This window comes from Osmia bicornis, chromosome 2 (genome assembly GCF_907164935.1).
Source record: "Osmia bicornis bicornis chromosome 2, iOsmBic2.1, whole genome shotgun sequence".
In the NCBI taxonomy this organism is placed as follows: Eukaryota; Metazoa; Arthropoda; class Insecta; order Hymenoptera; family Megachilidae; genus Osmia; species Osmia bicornis.
Genome location: NC_060217.1, coordinates 14,019,778 through 14,045,223, shown reverse-complemented (window position 1 = coordinate 14,045,223; position 25,446 = coordinate 14,019,778). Strand labels below are relative to the sequence as shown.

Below are 25,446 nucleotides of genomic sequence, written 5' to 3'. Positions count from 1 at the left end.
ATACATGTGGCTGAGAGAGCACACGTGAATACATTATTACTTGCTCGTTACCGTGCTCCAAATGTTCGACGTCCTGTTTTTCATTTTTCAACTACCCAGAGTCGTTTTACGCGCAACCTCTCTCCTTGTGAATACAACTTTGTCCCATTCGAATTTACGCAGAAAGTGAGATTTGGGGATTTAAAGGAATTGTGAAATGTACGTTTTCCACTAACAGTAATGAAAGATGAATGATACGTGTAAGGATAGAAGGAAAGTATAGTAAGTGGAAGAGAGCAAACTGCTTCAGGAAATTGGAAAGAGAGGGGACGGCAATGGGCAACGGGCAACGGGCAACGGGCAACGGGCAACGAGCAACGGGCACACGCACGTGCTTCAACGTGGGGACGTTGAACGGTCTAAGGGATGCTGGAGAGGGGATGCAGGAGGTTGAGGTCGCATTGATTTTGTCTAGACAGGGTGGAGACTACTAGCTGTGGTATCGTCCTTCGCTCACCGTTGATATTCCGGCATCCAGTACGCTCGGTGCACGCACCTGCACTCTTGCAACTACATTCTCTTCTCCGTTCGCCATCTTACACGCGATATTACACATTTCCTAGAATTTTGTGAAATTTCCTGAAATTTTGTGAATAAACAATTAGTGTATCCACTTTCACTCACGTTCACTCTATTCATTTGTGGGAAAAATGGAAGATGCGTTGAATTAATGGCTATTTTCGATAACGCGCCGTTTGTAAAAGTGTCTGTTCTGGAATTTTTCTCATCCTGATAAGCAGAAAGATGTAGTAGAATTTGAATTTGTTGGTAGGTAAATTTTTCTTTAATTATTTCCTGATGTTACGATCAAACATTTCTTTTTAATGCAATTTATGCAATTTTATTATAATTAAATAAGAAGGTCTAAATGTAATTATCGTATACTTTCCTTATGTTTCATATATATATAATATAATATAATATAATATAATACGATCAAGATGTTGTAAAGATTGAAATTGAATAAAAATTCCTTTTTATTCCTTTTCTTTCATGGAATATTTCGAAGAGAACGGTACCAATTATTCACTCATTTCTTTTCATGAACTTTCCGTTGCAGTAAAAGTGTAAAGTTCATTAGTATTCATTAAAATAGCGCAAGCTCATTATAATGTAGGTAAGTTACGAGGTTTCGCCGGCAAACTTTCTTCTCGTAATGTACTCAACAATTATCGTGATAAAAAAATCAAGTACCCTTTCTTCCGGTGAACGTTGAAATTAATTATGTGTCATTGAAAAATTTCATTGATATCTTTCAACGCTAGAATAACCGCGATCGAAGATAATACCTTACGACTACTTACGATTACTTACGATTATTACTTGTGTATGTACAAGAGCTCTGCTGCTCCCAAAGTGCTGCAATACCATTAAATTATCGATCATTTTAGTTAATAGCAATTGAATTATTTTACTCTGGTTTATGTTACAGGGACCCCCTCGACTCCAATAATGCCAGGGGGCACACCTGGCACCCCGTCATCAAAAACGAAGGTAAAACAATCTAAATGCTCGATCAAATAATTCTTTGCCTTGTGTAAAATATTTTCACAAAAATCAATGTGTTTTTCATCTATATTTTTAGGATAAAATAATGATGAGGACGAAGGTGGTGGTAGCTCTGTACCCTTTTCGAGCGATCGAAGGAGGCGATCTGTCCCTCGAAAAGGTAAGCAAACAATTGTAACGTCGCTATTTCAATCTTTCCTCGTTCAACAATAAGTATCTATATTATAAAAATGTTAATAATGAATTTTTCTTAGCTAAATGCTAAAAATTCTCACGATGAAAAGTGAGAAGTAAACAACGTGTATGGGAATAAAAATGAAAAAAGGATACGGTTAGCAGAGAAACTGTGGCTCGCGACGCGCGACGCAACGTAACGTAACGTAACGTAACGTTACGTTACGTTTCTTTAATATTTCACAGCACGTAAAAAACCTTTTCGAAACTGGTCCATCAATGCTGAAAGCTACCGAAACGATAAAAGCTGCCCCTCCGTTTTGGCATCGATTGCCAAACTTTGTCAAAAATAACACAGCAAGCTGTTTAATTAATCCAGCTGTTGAAATAAGTCCACTGATGATTTTATACAAATTCTATTCGAGTTTTATCGAATGAAATTTTCCGGCAGTAAAATTTCGTTCCTCGAAATTCAACAAATTTGAAGGAAATGTGAAGACATTTTCACAAATGAAAAGTTGATTTATCATCGAGAATAGAAGACTTTATTTTATGTTCGTGTATTACATATTTGGTAGGTACAATTAACACAAGGTAATAGACGTACGTTTTATTTCAGGGTGCAGAGTACGAAGTGCTAGATGATTCCCAAGAACATTGGTGGAAAGTGAAAGACGAACATGGGTATGTTGCTGATAAATATCTTGCTATTCTCTTTAAAAGCAGAAATTAATTATGTAACTATTTTATTTAACAGATCTATCGGTTACATTCCCAGCAACTACGTGAAAGAGAAAGAACTTTTGGGCCTTCAAAAATACGAGTAAGCGCGCTACTACAATATTATATCATCTTTCTTAATCGAATTTTAATGCAAATGCACCGTTAAAGTGTTAATTAAATTATAATTATAGGTGGTATGTAGGTGATATGTCGAGGCAACGCGCAGAATCATTGCTCAAACAAGAAGACAAAGAAGGATGTTTTGTTGTTCGTAATTCCTCTACCAAAGGGCTTTACACGCTTTCACTCTACACTAAAGTGTAAGTATCTTGACTTTTGAAGAATACCTTTTGTGTGTTGATGTTTAGGGGAACGGTTGAAAAGAAGACGGTCTGTGTTCTTGCAGCCCGCATCCGCACGTGAAACACTATCATATCAAGCAGAATACAAGAGGAGAATTTTATTTGTCCGAGAAACATTGTTGCGGTTCGATACCGGATTTGGTCAATTATCACAGGCACAATAGCGGTGGTTTGGCCAGTCGATTGAAAACTAGCCCTTGTGATCGTCCTGTACCACCTACCGCTGGTCTCAGTCATGGTTTGTCTCTTTTATTTCCTCTTTTATTCTAATACTGCTCGAATACATTTTTATTACCTGCTTTTGGTAATCTCTTCTGGTAATCTTCTGGATCCACAGATAAATGGGAAATTGATCCAGCAGAGTTACATCTATTGGAAGAACTTGGTTCTGGACAATTTGGGGTTGTACGAAGAGGTAAATGGCGTGGTTCTATAGACGTTGCTGTTAAAATGATGAAAGAAGGTACTATGTCTGAGGATGACTTTATAGAAGAAGCTAAAGTGATGACGTAAGTCGATAACCTGATGAAGAAAACTTCGATTCGATTCGATTCGATTCGATTCAGAAGCACATTATTAATATCAAATTATTTCATATAGGAAACTCCAACATCAAAACTTGGTGCAGTTATATGGTGTTTGCAGTAAAGATAGGCCAATATACATTGTCACTGAATATATGCGACACGGGTCTCTACTAAATTACCTCCGTCGTCATGAAGCAACATTAGGAGCTAATGTTGGCCTACTTCTAGACATGTGCATACAGGTAGAACATCCACAGTGTTGCGTATAATACAATAACACATATAATATAACTCGATAAAAAACATTCGATAGAAAAGTATTTAGTTACTTTCTTGCAATCAGTTACTTTCAGATTATAATTAATATATGTGTATGTTTCAATATGGTCATTTTGTTATTTCAATGATAGGTTTGCAAAGGAATGGCTTATTTGGAAAGGCACAACTATATCCACAGAGATCTTGCTGCACGAAACTGTTTAGTCGGTTCAGAGAACGTAGTTAAAGTTGCCGACTTTGGATTGGCAAGGTAAATGATATTCTTTCACGTTCCATTTTCTTCGATATATGTACATTCAATGTATACAATATTCTACTATTGTGTACTATCAATATTTTACTCTTCAATATCTTTTTCAAATTAGGTATGTTCTCGATGATCAATACACCAGCAGTGGAGGTACGAAATTTCCTATCAAATGGGCACCACCTGAAGTATTGAACTATACACGGTTCAGCTCAAAATCGGATGTTTGGGCATACGGAGTACTTATGTGGGAAGTATTCACGTGCGGCAAAATGCCTTATGGGCGTCTAAAGAATACCGAAGTTGTTGAAAGAGTACAACGAGGAATCATATTAGAAAGACCCAAGGCCTGCTTCAAAGAAGTTTACGAGGTTTGCGCTACCCAAAATTAATCTATTATCCTATTTATTATAAATAGCCCCCTGTAAGCTTGTAAATAATCTAGTGAAAAAGGTTTTAAACAAACTCTACCGATATGTTTTTCAGGTAATGCGAAAATGCTGGGCCCATTGCCCGGAAGTACGACCGTCCTTCCGCGTATTGAAAGAACAGCTGATCAGCGTGTCTCAAGGTCTGCTCAATGATTGACTCAACCTTCTACGGTGTATGCGCCTATCGTCGCCTTCAAGCCGGTCAATACAGGCGGCAAAATCTCCATCGCTCGAGCGATCACCCTCGATTCTACCATCGTCAAACAACTCTTCATCGTCGTACAACTCGGCAACTTTACCGTCGTCCCGTAAGACTCGTGCGCCAGCCTCATTACCGCCCTCGGTCGATTTTCTACATCTATCGTCGTCGTCCACGTGTAAATTAAAGAAAGAAGGGTCATCCTCACCGAGTACACCTGGCCACCAACCTAGTCAACCATCATCAAGCTCGTCGTCTAACGTCTGTGACATTTGCAGTTCCTACGGCCATCCGTGGATCGAAATTTGCAAGGCGATTAGAGCCACTAAAGGCAAATAAAAAAGTGTGTGTGTCCCGAAGTATGTGTGTCGATTTAAACCGATTATATAACGCAGCTTACACGACAGAAAGATAACAAAAATATTGATACGACATTATTTCAGCCTACACAGCACTGCATTTTATCCTATCCTATCCTACCCTACCCTACCCTACCCTACTCTACATTGCTCCCACCCCGACCATCTTTGACCAAACTATTCGAAACCTCACTAATTTTGTCCAACCTAAACAACTGAGTGCATGATTGTTTTTTGTATCCCTTTCTGATCCCTTCCTAATCCCAACCTAATCCAAACCTAATCCAAACCTAATCTCAACGATAATAAGTTTCAGAGTACCCTGTGCAACAATATCGGATGCATTTACGAATAGAACAGTAGTATTTATTGACTGCCCTTTTAAACGGGATATACTAGTACGTTGTGATTTTTCTCGTTTTTATTTTTCATCTCGTTTCCGTAGAAATGTATTGTATTGTCCCTTTTGTTATATCGACTTTTTAACGAAAACCGTCAAGTAACTTCACGAACGAGAACAAGATTATTTCTGCTTTATAAAATCAATTTAATAAATGAATGTTTCACTTGTGTATTATATACTATGACGATTTAATAAAATAGAATAAATAAAACTAAACTGTTTTATGTTGGTAGAAATATTTGGAGATTCTACCAAATGCTAAACTTTACAGACCAAAAATAATAAATGGTGAGAGGCCCCTTGATATTTAAAAAGTTTATATTGCACAGCATACAATATTGCAAAATTTCATTCCAGTATAAAAATGTGAAACATTTCATTATATATATATATATATATATATATATTAATATATATTAATTTCTTTTCTCAGCTATTTATTTAATTGATTTAAATTCTTCTATCATTTTGGTCATTTAATGTATTTAACTACGTTCCGGGGTCCCTGACACCCCAAGATGTATCAGGTCGGTATACAGAAATCGGCACCGATGTATCGGGGCCCAGACACCCCGGGTGTCATGTCGGTATGCAGTGTCTACGATGCTTCGCGGTCCTTGACACCCCAGATGTATCAGGTCGATATACAGAAAGCGCCACCTATGTATCGGGGTCCCTGACACCCCAGATGCCATAATGTCGGTAAGCAAAGAGTGTCGGCGGTGCTTCGGGGTCTCTGACACCCCAAGTTGACTCGCTAAACACCGACCTAATATCATATTGGGATGTTGAGGACCCCGAAGTGCGAGTTACTACATACCGACATTATGACAAACGGGGTGCCAGGTACCCCGAAGCGCCGTTTGCGCTCTCTAGACAGCGTCCTGATATCGTATTGGGGCGTTGAGGACCCCGAAGCGCCAGTGACTACATATCGAAATTATGGCATCCGGGGTGTCAGGGACCCCTAAGCAAAAATGTGCGACCCATAAACTTTGTATATGAAATTTTCGTTATTTATCAGTGGAAATTTGAAACCTCTGTAACTTTTGATCCCGACCACTTAGAAGCACAAACGCAACGGGTTTTTGCTAGTCTCAGCAAAACCATTCTAACGAAGTATAAAGCGTATCTCTAACCCTAGTAGTTTTCAGCTTGAAAAATAACACGTTTTATACATATATATAAGATAAATGTTTATTTACACATATGTACATATCAAATAAGTTGTATATGATTATATCTTCAATCCCTATATACTTTTTACATACCTTCAAACAGTTCTTTTACTATGAAACGGGCACGAGCGTTTCCTCGTATCGGAAAAATGGAAAAAAAAATGGTAAAGAATATTATATACGTAAAATTACATTTGTATGCAAATTAAACTACAGGTTTTATAGGTTCCATTTTTGGATATAAATCTGTTCGGCGATGATTTTCACATGGCATGTTTTCTCTAACTTGTTTTATAAAGTTCAAATCAATTTCTGCTAAAGCTATATCAGTTTTATCACTACACTGAGCTACTACTGTTCCCCATGGATCAACAACCTGCAAAAGTTGTACATATAGCATTAGCAATTACAAATTAAAAAGTATCTTAAAAATTACACAAATTTCAAGCAAAATTATTTACCATTGCATGACCCCAGCTTACTCTTTTTTTATTATGTGTACCAGTTTGAGCTGCAGCTACAACATAACACTGTGTTTCTATAGCTCTAGCACGTAATAATACCTCCCAGTGTGCAGCACCTGTTTGGTAGGTAAATGCTGATGGATATGTTAGAATCTCAGCTCCCATATTTCTCAATGAAAGAGATAATTCAGGAAAACGCATATCATAACACTGATTTTGTTAAATGTTTATAGCTTTAAAAATTTTGAAGTATTATTTATATATAAAGGATACAATACTAAGTGCTAATTTGCCAACTGGTGTCGATATGGGTGGTTCAATTTTTTGTCCTGGTAAAACATAATCTGATTCCACTAACCTAACACCAGTATTTTTATTGTCCATATCAAATAAATGCATTTTACGATAAACCCCAACAATATCACCTTTGCTACTTATTACAATATGAGTGTTACTGATACATTTTTCATTTTCAGTTAACTGTAAATATGATTAAGTCTATACATTAATAAAACAGAGAACATTGTAGTAGCATTATATTTTCTTAATGTTCAAGACATCTTACTGCTTCGTGTAATCCACCGAATGATAACCACATGTTATTTTTTTTTGCTATTTCTTTATAATTAGACACTGTTGGTCCATTTAAATGTTCTGCCATAGCTACTACATCTTTTTTATTATCTGCTAAATAATCGCATGCTTCAGGGAAAAATGTAATCTAAATAGATATAAAACATTTTAGAAATCTATATGGTTAATAATATAAAAAAAAAAAACTGTAATGAAAGACCTCATATTTGTACTTACACAAGCTGATCTAGCTTTAGCTTTTGAAACAACTTCAGACACAGTTTGTAAATTCTTTTCTTTATCATTTGTTGATGTCATTTGACATACTGCAATTAGAGGATTTGTCATTATGTGAAAATGTCTATCAAACTGTTTTCTAAAAGAAACACATTTATGAAACGATAAAAGCAATTTAAAATTGATCTAAATTCATTTTACAAAAATTGACGTCTTTAATTATAATACAAGATAAAAAATAAATAATGTTTATTATCAATGATTGGTTTTAAATTACGCTTTTCTTATAATTATTACCTGCAATATTTGATACTATTAAAATTCCTAATAAAACGCATGCTTATCATTTATTTACTTTGCAAATATAAACATTTCATAACTGCCATTGCTCTCGAGGAGTCATTGTTTTGGGGGTCCCAGACACCCCAGGCGCAGTTAAGTCTGCATGTAGAGGGTACAGTCGGTATGGCAGATATGATATGCCTATTTTAACAGCTCCTCTCTTACCATGCCATTCCTACCGATAGCACCGCCATAGCGACCGCTTAGGGGTGCAGATCTACATGCTAAACATACATATATCTATATTTTATTTTCTGCGTTCATTTAATTTGCTGTATTTATCTTCATAGCTTATTGAATAAACTCATTAGCAGGACAAACGTGTTCAGTTTATTACTCCCGTGTGTATCCTTTACATCCCTGATTCCTTTACATATCTGCACCACTTATAAACCTGCATTATTTACATCCCAGCATTCCTTACATCACTGCATCCTTTACATCCCTGCTTCCTTTGTATCCTTGCATCCTTTACAGCTCTGTCACCCTTACACCCATGCATTCCTTACATCTCAGCATCCCTAACATCCCTGCATCCCTTAGAATCCCGACATAGCGCTTCCTGGCGTTAAAAAAACGAACTAACTTCTTCGAAACTTTTGGCCCTCTAGCGGGAAAAATGTGAACTAAAATTTCGACCTCGAATCAGCGCCATCTGGCGGCAAAAAAAGGAACTAGATCACGCAGCAATTTTGGCCCTCTAGCGGGAAAAATGCGAACTAAAATTTCGACCTCGAATCAGCGCCATCTGGCGGCAAAAAAAGGAACTAGATCACGCAGCAATTTTGGCCCTCTAGCGGGAAAAATGCGAACTAAAATTTCGACCTCGAATCAGCGCCATCTGGCGGCAAAAAAAGGAACTAGATCACGCAGCAATTTTGGCCCTCTAGCGGGAAAAATGCGAACTAAAATTTCGACCTCGAATTAGCGCCATCTGGTGGCAAAAAATGGAACTAAATAATGCAGCTATTTTGGCCCTCTGGCGGGAAAAATGCGAACTAAAAGTTCGACCTCGAATCAGTGCCCTCTGCTGGCAAAAAAAGGAACTAAATCACGCAGAAATTTTGGCCCTCTAGCGGGAAAAATTTCAACTAAATTTTCGACGTTAAATCAGCGCCCTCTGGCGATTAAAAAAAGTACTAAATTTTGCAAAAATTTAAATTCATAATTATTTTTCACGAGATTTTACTTACCTTTACTTACCTTTACTTACCTTTTCTTACCTTTACTCGAACCAGTGGCCATAAGTATATTATTATGTTTATTATAAGGGTTACAGAGATACAAGGGATGCAGGAATGTAAGGAATGGAGAGAAGTAAGGAATGCAGGAATACAAAGGATACGAGGATACGGTGATTTGGCAGTAGTCCCTGCAAGGTCCATGAAAAGAACGAAAAAAATAGATAACTACAATGGGAAGCCTTGGTCCATAAAGAGTAGGAATAGAATAAACAATAGCTGGGAACGGTGTTCATCTCGAGGCCCATAAAGAGATATAAAATAATAAATAGTTAGGAAGCGTGGATTTATCACATAAAGGAGAATAAAATAATTAATAACTGAAAAGGGTGGACCATAGTCGATAACGAAGGGTAAAATAATAAATAAAAGGGGTGGTCGGCCGAGGCTTAGAAGACAGATAAAATCATAAATTTTATTCCTCTTTGATGAGCTTGTTTATAAGCGGGAAAAATGAATAAAGTAATTTATATAAACTCCGGAAAGAAATTGGAGGAGGTTTATTATACTGCTTGTACCTGCTTCATACGGACCTGATTTCATCCAGGGATTCCAGGGACCCCGCTGCGCCAATAACGCCCCCTGTATACCGACCTGACATCATCTTGGGGTGTCAGGGACCCCGAAAAACTGTTGACGCTCTTTGCTTACCAACATTATGGCATCTGGGGTGTCAGGGACCCCGAAGCATCCAAGACACTGCATACCGACATGGCATCCGGGGTGTCTGGGACCCCAGTACATCGGTGGTGCTTTCTGTGCACTGACTTGATACTTCTTGGGGTGTCAGGGACCCTGAAGCACAGCTGACACTCTTTGCTTACCGACATTATTGCATCCGGTGTGTCAGGGATCCCGGAGAATTGCTGACGCTCTTTGCTTATCGACATTATGGCATCTGGGGTGTCCGGGACCCCAAGCATCCAAGACGCTACATACCGACATGACATCCGGGGTGTCTAGGACCCCGAAGCACCAGAGACTTTCTGCATACCGACATGGCATCGGGGTGTCAGGGACCCCGAACGGAGTTAAGTCCCCGATGCCATAATGTCGGTATGTAGTCACTGGCGCTTCGGTGTCCTCAACACCCTAATATGATATCAGGTCGGTATTCAGAGTTCTGTCGCAAAGGGGTCCCTGACACCCCTGGATGAAATTCTTTTCGTAAGCCTCGCGGGGACTACCACTAAATCACTGTATCTCCGTATTCCTTGTTATAGTATATTTTATTGTAAATAGTGTGTAATAACATATAACTATTAAATATGAATATTTCTTTGTACTTAAAAAATGTAGAATACGTAAAAAGAAGTTGCTATTTTTGTACATGTATATGATTTTGCACATGTTAAACTGAAGGTTTAACAGACTACCAGAAAAATCTGTTAAGATATTCCAGTGAAACATACAATATTACATTTTTAAGAATACCATAAATAATCTATTGTTTATTGTACTAATACAAACTATTAATTTATTTGAATCTTCAATGGTCTTTCCAAAATGGCACATACTATATCTGTAGATACAGGTGCAATGTCTTTCCATTATTTATTACCTAGAAAACATAAAGTGCCATTAAATTTCCATTAAAAAATAATTGACAAATATTTACATACTTTCACTTGTGTCTGTTCTTTGAGATCCTATAAGGTCTGCTTCAACTCCCTGCAATGCCCAATTATGTTCATATATCTCCAATGCTTCCCACTCTGATTTAAATGCAGCTTTTGGATCTGGTGGCATAGACATTGCTGCCCCAGATACCTGGTCCTGTAGAAGTCTAGAAGTATCAGCAGCATTGCTTTCTCCAAGAACAAGCGTATAAATGGAACGCAATCCAAACACATTAAGGAAATACCAGGATGCGGATGAAACCCATGCAGCATCAAGGGTGACTAACTCTATGCCACGTTGCAACATAGGTTTAAAACGCAATGTCAATGGAAATGGCACTTTGGCTAAAAACAGATTATTAATATTCTTAAAAGTTAAGATAACATTGAATATATAGCAAATTATTAATTAAATATAAAAACCAATATACAATATAGGACTAAACATCGAACCTACTTGTAACAAAACCAGAAAACATCCAATTAATCCATCCTCCTATCAGTACCATTGGTAAAACATTGGTAACATTTCCCTTTAACATATCCGTCATCATATTAGGATCTGTCATAGGATTTTGAGACACAGGAGCACGTTTCTGAGTTTTAAAATACCCTGTTTCTTCATTATTAAAGAAATGTCTTCTACTAATAAATGCCATTTTTGGAATATATTGACCATTTTCCCTAAGTAATCTCGAGCGTATCATCACTTGACTGTAAGATATCAAAATTATACGTTAATTACAAATACGTAAATATTTTATTCACTTCAGAATACAACGTTGCAAATAATTACCTGTCCTGTACTTGATGAAGCTCAACCTTTTTCTGTGAAGCAAGAAGTATCGACACATAATGACGAATAATTCCTACGAGAAACGTAATCACGACAATAGGTAAGAACACCCACCCTCGAATGTTTGGATCTAAAAGCAACTCGGCCATACCACTTGCTGCGCTCCACAAATTTACGTGGAAGACAGAATAAAAGTAAGAAAACTAAACAGACTGAAGAACATTTTATGTATGCATGTATATATATATATATATATACATGCACTCTAGAGGCTCAAGCACGATTGACGTCCCTCTAAGAGAAATGGCGGTATAAGCCAGCGGAGGAGAAGCTGTTCCCACCACTGGGTATGATTGGGTATGATTGGGTATGATACAGCGAACCAGCAGGCATTATGCCTAATTCATAGGAGGCACTTTGGTATTCGCCAGTATATGTATAGTAATCTGCACTCCCACACTGCCTTACGCCGAGGCACGGTGGGGGATTTTATGCAAGGTTTCCCCACGTTAAAAAAAAAGCTATTTACATATGTACATAAATACACACAACCACTGATTTCCTTACTATATACATACATATCTGCATCCTTTACATCCCTGGATCCTATACATGCTGCATTCCTTACGTGCCTAGATCCCTTACATCTTTGCAATCGTTACATCCCTGCATCCATTATATCTTGGCATCCCTTACACCTCATCAACTCTCATCAGACATCCTTCCTTTGCGCCGGTTTTCACCGCTGGCTTAGACCGCCATTTTCCTTAAAAAGTAAGCGGAGTTTCAAGTGATTTCAAGCAGTCGAAATTGGTCGAAATGGAAGAAGCTATGAATAACTGGGTTATTGTATTGCATTCAGTTTTTGATGTTTTACATTTTAAACCAATAGTTGCAAATTTATGGGACAAAGAGACGTTTAATATGCAACGAATGAATGAAATAAGAATAAAAAGGTCTGATGTACTCCTTGGATATCTAATTCCATTTTGGATTATTTTATATTTTATGTATGAAAAGTGCCTTAATGTAAGTTTTAAAAATTTATTCATATTTTTTCGCAGTTTTTTCGTATTAATTAATGAGTTTGTCAATTTTTTTTTTGGGTTTACTTGCAAAGAATGCAGATAAAGGATAACAAAGCCTATTGACAATATGTTTGATACTTTTCATTTATTAACACAGTCGTTACTTCGACGTATGCGCATTCCATTGTTGCAAAGAAGTAGAATAATCGAGGCTGTGTGGAATTGTGGATTTTGCTTTGGTAGCATTTGTTATTTGAAGTCATCTACTGTCAAGACGATAAACTTTTTCTCTGAAGAACAAGCAGTAACTCACCAAGAGTTAGGTGTTATTCTACATAAAAGCTTTTACCTTCATCGGGCAGGAGTAGAAATCTTCTGTCACGAGGCTTGGATAAAAGGCTGGGCCAACTTGCTGTTTGCATCTTTTGTTATGAATCCATATCAGGAAAAGTAAAACAACTTTTGTTATAATATAATTTATTGTTCTTTAATCGTGCAATTCTATATATATAATCTCTAATTGTTTCCTTTGAACATGTAGCAGTTGATTCTAAATTAGGTATTAAGTATTATAGAAAATGTAATCTTCTTTACAGATGGTGTACAGTAGTAAGCACTTTTGTGTTTTACAAAGCATTTGATACTATTGTGATAAATATATGTCGTATTTTGTTATGTACATCGCACTTTATTGGAAAAAAGCTACCTAAGTTGTTCTTTTTCCTTCATTGTCTCAGCTGGTTAGTACAATTATATAGTTATCATTTATCATTTATCACTATCATTTATTTTCTTTTTCAGGATATATTTGTACACATTATTTGTGCCAAAATTAATGTTGTGGACAGAAAGTACTAACCATACTCGAGCAAAGCTGGGTTTGTGGCTGTGGTTTATTGCAGAATGCATAGATTCGGTAATGTTACGTTTGAATCATACTATCTACTTTTTAAAAGCAAGTCCTACTTAGTAAAAAATGTAATTTTTAGATGTGGTTTAGGTTATTATGGTGTGGAAAGGCTACACACTGGCTAGAAATTTGTTTATTTCCACCTCCAACACAGGAAGCAATTGAATTAGCAGGAATACAAAAGCGACACAGAGATTCATTAAAAAAGTTAGTTAATAGAACTTCAAAAAAAGCTGAATTATGGCAAACGTTATTTTGTAAGTATGTTTAAGTATAAATTTTCTATTGTCGCATTACTAAGAATCTTGAAATTAAAACCAGGTGCAGTAGCTATTAAAAAGAAAATTAAAAGAATTCGGGAAGCAAAACATAATGAGACTACATCGCTAACTGATTATCCAGAAATATTATCTCAAACAAATGCAAAGGAAGAACCAATGAGAAATGAGAAGGAAAACGAGAACGAGAACGAGAACGGGAACGGGAACGGGAACGGGAACGGGAAGGGAAACGAACAGTGATCGCAGAGATAAGCAATATAATCAGTATTTTACAATTGAGGAAAAAGTAAATATAAAGACTATGCTGCAGTTTGCACACATTTTACCTTGATAAAGACGCCTGTTTTACCAAATATATGAATATACAAAAACAATATTGTGAGAAAACTGTGGCTTTCTTGAAGCTTGTAATGATGATGTTAATAGCTTAATGTTATTCATTTTCTATAATGTTATTATAAAAACGAAAACTATTAAAATAACACAGTTCCTAGATATATAAAGTTTTATTTTCGATCATTTTGGATTGTGTCAATAAAATATAGTACATGTATTTAGGCTGAATTGTTCCACAATGTTATACAGCTTAATGAAAAATATTATAAATGAACATTGTTTGAATAAAATTGTATTCAATATTCTGGCAGCGTACATGCCTTGATAATATCGTATTTCTAAAAATTGTTAAAACATTCGATTTCGAAACTTATACATAAAATGTTGTATTATACAAATGCACAACACATTTTTTCGATTCGACAATAATCAATGGTAAAATTATTTAAGCGATCTTAGTTTTATATCAATGTCTAAATGTAGGGAGATCTTATGTTCATATAAACTGTAGGTACATATTCTTTCACAGAATTAAAGAGTTATGTACATACCATTATTTTTGTTGTTTTTTCTTTTTTTTTGCAAATGAATACTGTGTATAAGGCGTTTTAAAATAGGTGTTAAATGCAATGAAATGAATGAATTGTCGCAGTTCATCATATATAAAATATTCTAATAGAATGAAATATTTAAATGATAGTTGATAGATGTTGATATCAGAAAATTATGATTTATCGTAGTTGTATAGAATTTGTTTAAAAAAACACGTTCCATGTATAATGAAACCAGAGAATTAAATGAATGATAAAACATTGTTCAATGACAGCTTGATCGATTGTGCACTACGGAATTCGGTTACTCTCTGTGATGAGTAAAACTACATTTTTTTAAATTAATATAGCAATATTTCTCTCCCTGAATGCGTTGTGAAATCCGAGTGCTGAATAAGGCCTTTTCACGTGTATGACGACCGTTCATTGTTCAACACAACATTATAAAATCTCTGCTTCCTTACTAAATTGGAATAATTATCCTTGATCCTTGAATGGAGATTACAAGGTCTGTTTATTACGTAAATTCTTTTATAATCGAGTTTTATAGACACACTCACAAAATATCTTGCCATATTATTTTTATCGTGTGTGTGTGCGTTTGTGTGTGTGTGTTTGTGTGTGTGTGTGGTGGTTATTTATAATATTTATATATGTATATCGTTAAGTTATTTCGTAACTTATGTTGAGTAACTATCACTGCGCTTACTTCCTCGTAATAACGTGTAATCAATTTCTTTTCAATGTCTCTCTTCTTTCTTCTGTACTTGCTTTTTAAGCTGTCTTTAACCCTTTTGCTACGGCGTGCTTCAACCAAAACTCTTTTCAACGTATTAAAATTTCATAAAATTTCATAAAATTTCTTGTTCTTAAGAAATATTTCTTATCCTTTCGTAATTTGATATTAACGCAACCTTGCATTTCTTTATTATATCGTTATATCGTTATATCGTTATATCGGTAAATCTACCGAATTAATAAAGCACTTTGGACGTAGCAAAAGAGTTAATGTACTTCACATATTCATGCTGTTTTAAATGACGACAAAAAGAATAAAAAAGATGCGAAGAAATGTAAAGTCTATATGTAAAATTCATGTTGGTATAATCATGTCAACGATAAGCCAAATTTTATCTTTTTTGTCTTCTTAGATTTTGAAGGCTTTTACGGCCCGGTTTCTCACAACTGATCGGGACTGGGTATAAGTCGTGTCTCGAAGGGTAAACATCTTGATAATTCTCCATAATTGTAGTCAGCTTCTTCCCTGACAAGTTCATTAGTTTTTATTTAAAATATTTGGAGAAGAGTCAGAATAATTAACTTACAAGACACGATTTACACCCCAAAGTCTTGATCGATTATTTAGCTGATTAACTTCATAAGAGATACAGCATCGTTCCTCAACTTTGTCGTCCCAAGTAACACTCGGCTGTTTGTAAAGAATAATAGAACAGTGAGGTTTCGAGGACGCGTATCGTTGGGTAATTTATTGACTAATAACTTTGCCTGGAATAGCGCGTATAAAATTGTTAAAGTGCTGTTTCTTTTCAATGCAACTACTGTTGATGACGAGCTTTTATTGTGGATCGAGGTTTTTTTTTTTTTTTTAATTTTATAGCGCAGGATAGACAGTAAATTATTTGAACGCGATCGCAGGATGAACAAATTATATGACCTTCTTCTTTCTTCGCACGTTCCGCCTTTCTTTTCTTTTCTTTTCTTTTCTTTTCTTTTCTTTTCTTTTCTTTTCTTTTTTTGCACGCCACTTTGACATTGTTTAACAAACGTCTACGGTTCGCCGATATTGTTGGAACGAACGCAATTATTACGAAAGTTAATCTTATTACAAACACAGTACGTATTATGAGCAATAAAAGTTGAGTCGGTGAAACTTTCTTAGGCCCAACCATTTTTTTTTCCTTTCTCTCTTTCTCTTCCTTTTCATCTTGTAAAACATTTAGAATTTACAGCTTCAACGAGAGAATGGCACCTATAGTTCTTCTTCCTCTCGGTTTGTTTACTTTTTCTTTTAAATATTTTTGTGAAAATATGGCCCCATTGTTACAGGCTCGATGTAAATTTCTGAAATCATTCAATAGTTTTATTTCATTCTTCCTGAGTCTGCAACAGGCTTTGTCGAATTCCATGCCATCCACACTTTCGTCGTTGTGATTCTTTCCCGTTTCATTATAATCAACGTTCTTCGTTTCGTTTCGTATCGTTTCGTTTCGAGATTAACGAGTGTAAAATACATAGATACATAACGCTTCGGTCCCATGTTTTTGCGATTTCTTTCTTCTATTCTGCACAATCAGATACTTAAACACGATTGACTCTTTCAAGTACGAACGTCGAGGGTACATAATGTGTAGTCGATGGAAGAATCACAATTGCGACGTAAATGCAACTGCCACGAAATTGAACCCCTTTATAGATCTTTCCGTAATTAATACTACATCGTGTACACGTTTCGACAACCTGTTCTTCTTATTACTTTTAATATATTTTTTCTACAGCTTACGTTTTTCGTTCGCGATATATATTAATAATAATAAAACAACGAACTGTAATACGATTCCTTCTAAAATATTTGTGCGAGAACACATTTCTTGCTCTTTGAATGAACGAATAACGTTTATTACGAATCAGAGATCGAGAAATATGTTTGCACTTTTATTCATCTAGGAATGCCATTGTTATTACTTCCAATTTTTATCCACGTGTATCATAAGGGCTAACAATAATTTCTCTGAGCATCATCAAAGGGTTAGTAGAAAATAAATCCATCAATCTTAATCTGATCGATTAAGCGATCAGAAAACGATTTTGAAAGACTTTAAAGGAAGATCGAAAGAAATCCAGTTTACCGTTTTGTTAAAGCTCAGAGAGTCGAAATTTGTCATCTCCATTAATCATTTTACTTTATCTCTACGTTCTAGCCGTTCGTGTGCGTATGCTTTTGAGAACCCTTGTCTTGAGCAGGTAAAACTGCAGTTTAATTGGCCGTTAATCGTTTTTAATTTATGCAAAAAAGTCAAAGACTTGCCGAGGCTTCAGTCTTTCAGTCGTTAACACCAGGGATGAGAAACCTCTATTAGCCTCGTGTTCGGTAAAATACAAAAGAATTATTACAATTAAACTGCACCATATTATACAGAGAAAATGAAATATCTCTTCCAATAAAATTGATGTCCAAAGAATCTGATATTAAAATATGTATCAATGAACGTTAAACGAGAAGGAATTATTCTCGTTTATATCAATCATGATACATAGTGCGATAATACGAGTAGTCGAAGGTATTTGATCGTTAATGAACCTTACAAGGCAACGAGAAGAAGGTTACAACTAAAATTGTTATACGAAATGTATAGACGATGAATGAATGTGTTGATAAAGAAATTAGGTGCAAGCGATAGAAACACAACAACAAGATATTTCAACAACAAGAGTACTTGTGAAGAATTCTGGTGTAGCAATTCTGATTGAAGTAGTTATAGTTAGAAGCATCGCATCGATTCACAGAATGTTAATCATATCAGACACTTGTAAGTACACCGAAATAATTGATAGTACGCGGTTGCTGTTGTTGTTGTTGTTGTTGTTGTTGTTGTTGTTGTTCTTCTTCTTCTTCTTCTTCTTCTTCTTGTAAAAGTCGCTGGTCAACGATAACGCATTTTACATTTCTTCCTTGCGTTGCGTCGCATCGCGTCGCGTCGCGTCGCGTCGTTGCGTACATTACGTTCTATAGCTGTTTGTATGTAGTTGTACGTATTTTTTTTATGTATGTGAGCATGCGTTGTACACGGGGGTAAGAATTGTCTCTCAAAGGCTTGTAACGATGTGTGGCTTGGCAGTGGTAGAGGCAATCTCGGACAGTCGCACATCGATGGGGATCCGATCATCGTACAAGGTCGGGGCCTGCAGGATTATTCCCGCTGTACCAACGACCACGGCTAACGTAAAAATCCAGAGGAATAACCTGTCGAGAACCATCGCGACGTACTTCCAATCTTCTTTCACCTGAACAAGGATTAACGTTCTATCGAGACTCTGATGGTTTATAGATATTTACAATATACATAATCGGTTGAAGCAAGAATTTCTATATACTCTGGTAGAGTCCTCTTCTCTTTTCGTATGGTCGGCAATGAAACGTATGCCTTCGATGGCCTTGTACAATTCTGGGCAGTGATGCCAATGATGAAGCGTGTTACAGAGAGCGTCCACGCTCTCCTCGGTCGGTAGTTGAGGTGGAGGAGCAGCTGTGGCCGCTGGGGAGCCATGAATACGGCACGCGCTTCCCAAATTGACCGCTTCCAATTCCCTGATGAATCAATTTTTCAACAACAACAATTCATTTTTATGATTGAGAATTTTATCAAATTCTTCTCTCACAATCAGAAAACTAACAACAACCACACGTACCGAGGGTGTAATTCGTCCCGCGAATCGAGACTCGGGAACAGAACGGAAGATTCAACCAGCTCCGATGCCGAGGTTTCCACGAACAAAGATGGATCTCGTAACTCGAGACCGTTGCACGTTCTAACCATAACACGTTGACCGTGATGACCAGCCATGCTACGTTTGTCTATCTGGTATTGCGGCCTGTTTCAATACCAATCAAGAATACTACACATTATAATTAGAGAATAGAAATTCTCGATTCTACATCATAATTATAAGTGCTAACTATAATAAAAAATATACACAAGTATAGATACATATTAGATTTTAGATATTAGATTCTAAATGTTTCAATTTTTCAAAACAATGGATACATATTGTTTTCTAAACTCGTAAAACTACATAATATTCTATACATATACATATGTATGTACATACAATGTTAAATTAGTTATGTTACAGACGATATGATTGTTGTTACTGTAGGCAATATGGTATCGAGCATGTGGGTGACAATGATGATTTAAAATCAATATTAATCTATTGGACACAAGTGAACTCTTAGAAATCTTATCAAAGTGCTGAATAAAAGTGCATACGAGTATGAACGGTATATGAAATTGTTGTACTACCGTGTTTGCATTTACAGTGGCTGGTGCAGGATTTCGATTCTTTAAACAAGAATGACGGATCATTAAACGATTCATCGGTCGGTTTTCTAGCTGTAGCAAACAAAGAAAGTGATACAGTATTACCTCTTCAATACCTATATTACAATAGAAATTGTATAAAATTTCTACATCGTCATCAATCTGGAACACTCTCCTCCCATTTTTTAATTCTTCAACGGACCAACTATTATACTATATGTATGTAAGTACGTAGGAGCGAGTAGTGTAACTAAACCTAGGAAGAGAGTGAGTTTAAGCAATGCTAGAAACGACGAGTTGCCACTTACAATTAGAGTGGTATAAATATATGGAAATATAAGAAAATGGTGCCGCTTAAAGAGGCAATACAGTAGTTGTGCTAATAGTTGCAGAGACGACGCGACGCGACGCGACGCGTCGTGACGCCTAACGTCACGTGCAAGGGGCACTAATGAGCGTTCTAATACTGTTTGGCATAGACCCAACAACTGTTCCAAATGCTCGGTAGAATCATATCTTGCCTGGAATTGTAATCGGTTCTCTTCGAAGACGTATTATACCTGCGCATCACCAGTAGCCTTGGCAGAACATGGATAAAAACACGACGGACCCATGGTGCCATCACGTGCGTTTGTGGCGACCGGAAGTGAACATTGAGGACTACCACGGTTACGCATATACTGAAAAATAAACCTTTTTTTAAATTCTATCTTACTTTTAAACTTGTGTATCAGTCGTTTCAAAATACGTAACAAAAAACAGAAGAAAAAACTTTTATCAATGGTTATACCTGAAGGTGTCTAGGATCATGGTGAAAAGGACGAATTTACCGAGAAGCGGTACCACCAGCGATGTGGGCGGGATAATTTCGGCCAGCAGAAGGAAGAACACAGTCAGCGACAGTAAAATTGAAATTGATAAGCTGACCTGCAATCAAACAACGATCGATCATTTCAATTAAAAAACAAAAAGAATAATAATAATAATAATAATAATAATAATTTAAAAAAAAAAAAGGAGAAATAGAAGAGAAAGAAGAATTCAGAATTTAGAATTTAGTATTTGGAAGGTATCCTCGAGCAAAGTGAATCCGTCACAAAGAGACAAAGAAGAGCCCTCGAGATTAAGTGCGACGAACAAAATGCTTCTTTTATTCGTTCATCACACAGGATTGTACATATTTCGAAACGTGTTAAGGTCATCCCCTTTGTTTGCGATGCCTACCAAACTTTTTTATTTTATTTTAATTTTAATCATGTACCGATCAATATCATTTACCTACTTTGTTTTAAACGATTATAATAATTATCGTTCTCAACTTTCTATCGTTTAAAATGCACAAGAACGTACCTATACATATGTACATACAGAGAACTCGATCGCGAATACAAGTGGGGCTGAAGGGAAAGGGTTCGTTTCATGGTACAGCCAGCGTGTTTCCAGATAGACGATACGCAAATATTCCTGCATACAAACGCGATACACGTAAAGATAGGCGTGTAACGGGAGATGGAAGTTGATATTCGCAATTGAGATCGGTGCAGGTTTGAAATCGGTAGGCTAACGGGAAACGAGAAACGAGAAACGAGAAACGAGAAACGAGAAACGAAGAACAAAGGCCGATTCGAAGAGGGTATTACATATTTCCCTAGCAGATTCGGCAACTAAAGCCGAATTCATGCTTCGTTGCTATTGTCTTTTTCAAACGCGATTTCGTATACCTACCTACCTATCAAGCTGTTGCGCTTCAAATCTTTTTCTACGTGTCTTTCTAAAGTACATTCAGCTGTTTTCAGTTTGAAATAAAAGTAAGATAAAAGTAAAAGATACCCTGCACGTACAAACGTGCGACATCGGTCTTCTTGGAATAGGTAAGATATCAAGAGTAATGAAAAAGTTGAAAGTAAGGAAGAAAAATTCTGTCTTGAAATCGAAACAAGCGTGGACGATACGCGAATTTTCTCTTCTCCCTTTACCCTTTTGCCTGTTTCTCTCGAGTCAGAACAATAGGAGCGAATTGTAGAGGCGTATACGGGGCGTTAAGTGGATATCGGCTCGAGGTCAAGAGTCCACGAGGAATGAAGGCCGAACGGCATTTAGAGGCTTGCATACCGATGTTGGATTTTGATATTTCACCCTCTCCGCCCTCTCCACCCTCGCCACCCTCAACCCAGCCTGGAATCCATTTCAGTGATCGAACGCGAATCGGTGCTTCTCTTCCCTTGCTCTTACGAATTGATACGTACGAAAAAATAGAAAAGACATCTTTCTTTTTATTAAATAAATACTTACCTTCTCGCCACTGTCGCTTGGCAGGTAGAAGACCAACACGGTGAGAAACGAGATACCCATACACGGTATTATAAGATTCACGGTGTAAAACAGAGTCTTCCGTCTCATGGTGATGTTGAACGTTATGTCGAGGTAGGGCTCGTCGCAGCACGTGTAAAATTTTTCATTTCTGAATCATTTGACAAATTAATGTTGTAGAAAATAAGCTAAACTTTCGTTTCCCTTGGAAATTGACGTGCTTACCTTACGGCTGGCACTTCGAGGATATCCCACTCGACGGAAGTGTAAAATTCCGATAGATCGACGCCGATATCGACGACGTTGCTGCCACGTATCTCATCGATGTGTCTCAAATCGACCTATCGAGCAATTGCAATTCATCAATGTATTAAAAAAAAAAAAAAAAAAAAAAAAAAAAAAAAACACTACAAATAGGTGTTCAAATTATCATTATTCAAAAAGTATTGTTGTTATTATTATTATTATTCAAAATGACCATTTTAATTATTATAAGCGAATGAAAGGATATATTATATTTTCCGTTAAATATCGCAGAGTAGATGCAGAAGTGAGAGAAGAAATATCTGGAAAATTTTCACTTCAATTTATGGCCGGTATATGTATCCAGTATCCTATTTAACCAGAGCAATCGACGGTCCTTCGATCCCTGTCTCTTGTAGACGGTGTATCTTGGTTGGTCGTTAAAAGGATTTCGCGTAATCATCCTTCATGGAACGTCCATTCGTAGGCCACATAAAGCTGATCGATCGATCGATCGATCGATCGGTATGTACTTCTTATTAAATGAATTTGATGGATATCCCCTGTCGTTGAGCGTGATGATGTATGGACAACATTACACACGTAATGCATTATTCATTCTTCGATGTAGTATAGATATTTTACGCGATAACACAGAGGGTGAATCGTGTGTCGCGACGACAATCGTTGGAGAAATAACGAGGCGAAACGATCTTTCGGCTTGCGTGCCAGTTGTAGCTTCGTTATACACGTGAATTCCTTGTCTCATCCAACCAAATCAAGTCTAATGACTCTTTTTTATGACGTAAACCGCGGTAATGAATGAAGGATCTTTAAAAAGTTGACTAAAGTGCTACTAAAACACTGCTACATATTAAAAAATAAGAAAGAATGTAAAATAAGAGGATCTCTGGTTCGTCAGAATGAAAATTCGAATGCGATCAATTCAGCTTATTGTATTCCTCTTGAAGCTTAACAGTCTGAAATTCTCATCCCATGATATTGAGAGAAATAAAAGGGGATTTACCTACTACATACATATATCTGGTAAATAGATGGCATTATTACAAGTGATGGAAGCTAGATGAGTAGCAGATTGAAACAATCAATATTTCCTAAAAGGCCAATTCATGAAATCTACCTATACAGAGATTTTTTCAACATTAGGTATTTGAAATTTCTTTTTCTAATTTGATACTTTTCATCGGCAAAGTTTCAAAGTTTCGCGTCTTATTTTTCTCGACCGCGTCCGCCTGAAGAACTTTGAACACTCTTTCACATTCAGACTGTGTGCAGTATGTATATGGAGGCGTTAGTTGGAAAGTCGGAAAAGTGTGACGTAAAAGGAGAACATGATCGTTACCTGAAAGCCGTCGTAAGTCCACGAGCCAAACTTCATCACGCACGTTTGCTCGTCGAACGGAAAATATTCTACGTCAATCTCACAGGAAGACTTGTATATCGCCGGTGGCTTCCACTCGACTCTTCCCGTGTAATTTAACGTTGCCTTTGTTGCCAGAGTTACCTCGAAATTACCGTCAGCGCTACGGCAATCAAATGTACAAGAAAATCATTCGATAGCTCATTCTGTTTTCTAAATCTCTACCGAACGGAACAAGGATAATTGAAATCTTTTCAACGCTCGACGGTTCGCACAAGATACGATAAAAAGTATGTAATACGTAATGAAATTGCAGGTAATGGTATTTTTTTTTGCAAGATAAATTTGACCCCCCTTATTTCATGCGAAATAAGTTATGATAAACTCAAAGATAAACAGATTATTCAAATGTTACAATTAGTAAAAGTAAAATTAGAAATCTGAAAACTGAAAAGAAATAAAAAAGATGAAATAGATCCTTTAATATGTATATGGTACATATTAGGTTTGTTAAATACGATAATTTTATATGATAACGATAGAAAGATGAGCTTACTTGTTGTACAAAACTATATCGGGCCTCCATATATGATCGGATGGCACGTGCAACATTTCAACACCACCATATTCCTTTGGATCCCATTTTAACTTGTAATCGTACCATGACTGCAATCAAAAAAGGATACCATTTAATTCCATGGTATCAGCAAACACGATGCAATTTTACCACTTTACCATTAGTTCGAATAAAAAAAGTTAACATCATCGATGTATACGAGAATGCCGAATGCCGAATGCCGAATGCCGAATGCCGAATGCGTACGCAAAACTTATCAAGGTTTCAGTTAAAAAACCTTTCGTTGATTAAAATCTTGCCAAAGGCTGGAACAGCTTGATAAGTCTTGTCGACGTACATATTCCCTTAGGCGGTGAACAATAATTTCAAACAGCACCAAGAGAAGTTCGAGGAGTACATACTTGGAAAACGTTGGCTGGCGGTAATACTGGACTAGTTTCAGTATACTCTTCGCGACGTTAAGCCCCTCGATAATTCTCGGCTACACTAGGGATTTGCATCTTTACACGAGGTTGCTGATAAAATCGATCGGTAAAACAACTCTATGGAAACTGAAACGTAAATTGAACTTCGCCAAGGAATCTCTTTCATTGACACTTAGCTTGTACCTATTTAGCTTGTTATTGTAAATTTATCGAAACTCTCTATTACATATACTTTTATTTTCGTACTATAATATAATATTGACGATGAGATGAGACGTGGTTGCTGAATTGTAGAAAATATTTAAAAAAAAAAAAAAAAAAAAAAAAAAAAGAAGAAGAAAAAGAAGAAAAAGAATAGAAAGGAGGGAAATTGGATACACGATACGGATGGATACAGATCTGTCTTACGTAATCTAACATTTGAAAGTGGGTTGCACGGTTCACCGGACTTATTTTGCGACTCTCGAGTGGAATTTCCTGGTCGATTTATGCATATGATATCTATTCGTATTTATACGTTCGTGAAAAACAATGACCAGTTTCAATTTTTTTTCTCTATAAATTACGTACCTGTTCAACCCATAGGTTCGTCGTCATGATCTGATTCTTGAGATTCTGCAAAGAAATAGTGAGTTGAACGAT

The 25,446-nt window shown here is 36.5% G+C and overlaps 5 protein-coding genes across 22 annotated transcripts in view; 2 read left to right on the top strand and 3 right to left on the bottom strand.

Moving 5' to 3' along the window:
- LOC114875856 (tyrosine-protein kinase Btk29A) overlaps window positions 1-5,462 on the top strand; it is a 62,458-nt gene extending 56,996 nt beyond the window's left edge. For all 9 annotated transcript variants that reach the window (XM_029186629.2, XM_029186632.2, XM_029186631.2 and 6 more), the window contains 11 exons: window positions 1,472-1,533; window positions 1,625-1,708; window positions 2,342-2,406; window positions 2,480-2,545; window positions 2,637-2,765; window positions 2,852-3,045; window positions 3,145-3,316; window positions 3,408-3,576; window positions 3,745-3,863; window positions 3,979-4,231; window positions 4,347-5,462. In XM_029186629.2, coding sequence (XP_029042462.1) covers window positions 1,472-1,533; window positions 1,625-1,708; window positions 2,342-2,406; window positions 2,480-2,545; window positions 2,637-2,765; window positions 2,852-3,045; window positions 3,145-3,316; window positions 3,408-3,576; window positions 3,745-3,863; window positions 3,979-4,231; window positions 4,347-4,448 — 1,415 coding nt within the window. In that variant the 3' untranslated portion in view covers window positions 4,449-5,462. The remainder of the gene's footprint in view (window positions 1-1,471; window positions 1,534-1,624; window positions 1,709-2,341; window positions 2,407-2,479; window positions 2,546-2,636; window positions 2,766-2,851; window positions 3,046-3,144; window positions 3,317-3,407; window positions 3,577-3,744; window positions 3,864-3,978; window positions 4,232-4,346) is intronic.
- A 960-nt stretch (window positions 5,463-6,422) lies between these two features.
- On the bottom strand, window positions 6,423-8,107 carry LOC114875771 (nitrilase and fragile histidine triad fusion protein NitFhit). Of its 2 annotated transcripts, none has more exons than XM_029186445.2 (6): window positions 8,002-8,107; window positions 7,705-7,843; window positions 7,460-7,615; window positions 7,168-7,374; window positions 6,892-7,104; window positions 6,423-6,806 (listed from the first exon to the last, which is right to left on the bottom strand). In XM_029186445.2, the coding sequence occupies exons 1-6, from the start codon at window positions 8,049-8,051 to the stop codon at window positions 6,636-6,638; spliced, it is 936 nt and encodes a 311-aa protein (XP_029042278.1). In that variant the 5' UTR covers window positions 8,052-8,107; the 3' UTR covers window positions 6,423-6,635. The 2 variants fall into 2 exon arrangements, with proteins under 2 accessions (XP_029042278.1, XP_029042281.1); XM_029186448.2 differs by having other exon boundaries at window positions 7,705-7,793; window positions 8,002-8,103.
- A 2,390-nt stretch (window positions 8,108-10,497) lies between these two features.
- Window positions 10,498-11,987, bottom strand: LOC114875863 (ER membrane protein complex subunit 3). The gene is made up of 4 exons (XM_029186656.2): window positions 11,703-11,987; window positions 11,364-11,620; window positions 10,910-11,251; window positions 10,498-10,848 (listed from the first exon to the last, which is right to left on the bottom strand). Exons 1-4 carry the CDS (start codon window positions 11,849-11,851, stop codon window positions 10,838-10,840), a joined length of 759 nt encoding a protein of 252 aa, XP_029042489.1. The 5' UTR covers window positions 11,852-11,987; the 3' UTR covers window positions 10,498-10,837.
- Window positions 11,988-12,262: 275 nt separating this feature from the next.
- LOC114875862 lies at window positions 12,263-14,813 on the top strand. 4 transcript variants are annotated; one of them, XM_029186652.2, is made up of 6 exons: window positions 12,263-12,731; window positions 12,888-13,180; window positions 13,327-13,470; window positions 13,532-13,646; window positions 13,720-13,897; window positions 13,962-14,813. In XM_029186652.2, the coding sequence occupies exons 1-6, from the start codon at window positions 12,522-12,524 to the stop codon at window positions 14,159-14,161; spliced, it is 1,140 nt and encodes a 379-aa protein (XP_029042485.2). In that variant the 5' UTR covers window positions 12,263-12,521; the 3' UTR covers window positions 14,162-14,813. The 4 variants fall into 4 exon arrangements, with proteins under 4 accessions (XP_029042485.2, XP_029042486.2, XP_029042487.2 ...); XM_029186654.2 differs by having other exon boundaries at window positions 12,639-12,731; window positions 12,823-13,180; XM_029186655.2 differs by having other exon boundaries at window positions 12,641-12,731; window positions 12,830-13,180.
- A 1,454-nt stretch (window positions 14,814-16,267) lies between these two features.
- Window positions 16,268-25,446, bottom strand: part of LOC114875861 (acetylcholine receptor subunit alpha-like) — a 40,603-nt gene continuing 31,424 nt past the window's right edge. For 2 of the 6 annotated variants that reach the window (XM_029186643.2, XM_029186645.2), the window contains 10 exons: window positions 25,375-25,419; window positions 24,359-24,468; window positions 23,785-23,965; window positions 22,404-22,519; window positions 22,161-22,329; window positions 20,659-20,795; window positions 20,390-20,548; window positions 19,237-19,419; window positions 18,922-19,135; window positions 16,268-18,831 (listed from right to left, as the gene is read on the bottom strand). In XM_029186643.2, coding sequence (XP_029042476.1) covers window positions 18,634-18,831; window positions 18,922-19,135; window positions 19,237-19,419; window positions 20,390-20,548; window positions 20,659-20,795; window positions 22,161-22,329; window positions 22,404-22,519; window positions 23,785-23,965; window positions 24,359-24,468; window positions 25,375-25,419 — 1,512 coding nt within the window. In that variant the 3' untranslated portion in view covers window positions 16,268-18,633. The other 4 variants (XM_029186644.2, XM_029186646.2, XM_029186648.2 and 1 more) reach the window with 4 other exon arrangements.

Bases quoted from the DNA above. Each gene is read 5' to 3' on its own strand.
- LOC114875771 (XM_029186445.2), bottom strand. From the start codon at position 8,051: ATGATAAGCATGCGTTTTATTAGGAATTTTAATAGTATCAAATATTGC. The intron at 7,844-8,001 runs GTAATAATTATA...TGTTTCTTTTAG, and splicing joins AATAGTATCAAATATTGCAG to AAAACAGTTTGATAGACATT. The intron at 6,807-6,891 runs GTAAATAATTTT...CAACTTTTGCAG, and splicing joins TAAGCTGGGGTCATGCAATG to GTTGTTGATCCATGGGGAAC.
- LOC114875863 (XM_029186656.2), bottom strand. From the start codon at position 11,851: ATGGCCGAGTTGCTTTTAGATCCAAACATTCGAGGGTGGGTGTTCTTA. The intron at 11,621-11,702 runs GTAATTATTTGC...GATATCTTACAG, and splicing joins CTTCATCAAGTACAGGACAG to TCAAGTGATGATACGCTCGA. The intron at 11,252-11,363 runs GTAGGTTCGATG...ATCTGTTTTTAG, and splicing joins GTTTTCTGGTTTTGTTACAA to CCAAAGTGCCATTTCCATTG.
- LOC114875862 (XM_029186652.2), top strand. From the start codon at position 12,522: ATGGAAGAAGCTATGAATAACTGGGTTATTGTATTGCATTCAGTTTTT. The intron at 12,732-12,887 runs GTAAGTTTTAAA...TTATTAACACAG, and splicing joins TGTATGAAAAGTGCCTTAAT to TCGTTACTTCGACGTATGCG. The intron at 13,647-13,719 runs GTAATGTTACGT...TGTAATTTTTAG, and splicing joins TTGCAGAATGCATAGATTCG to ATGTGGTTTAGGTTATTATG.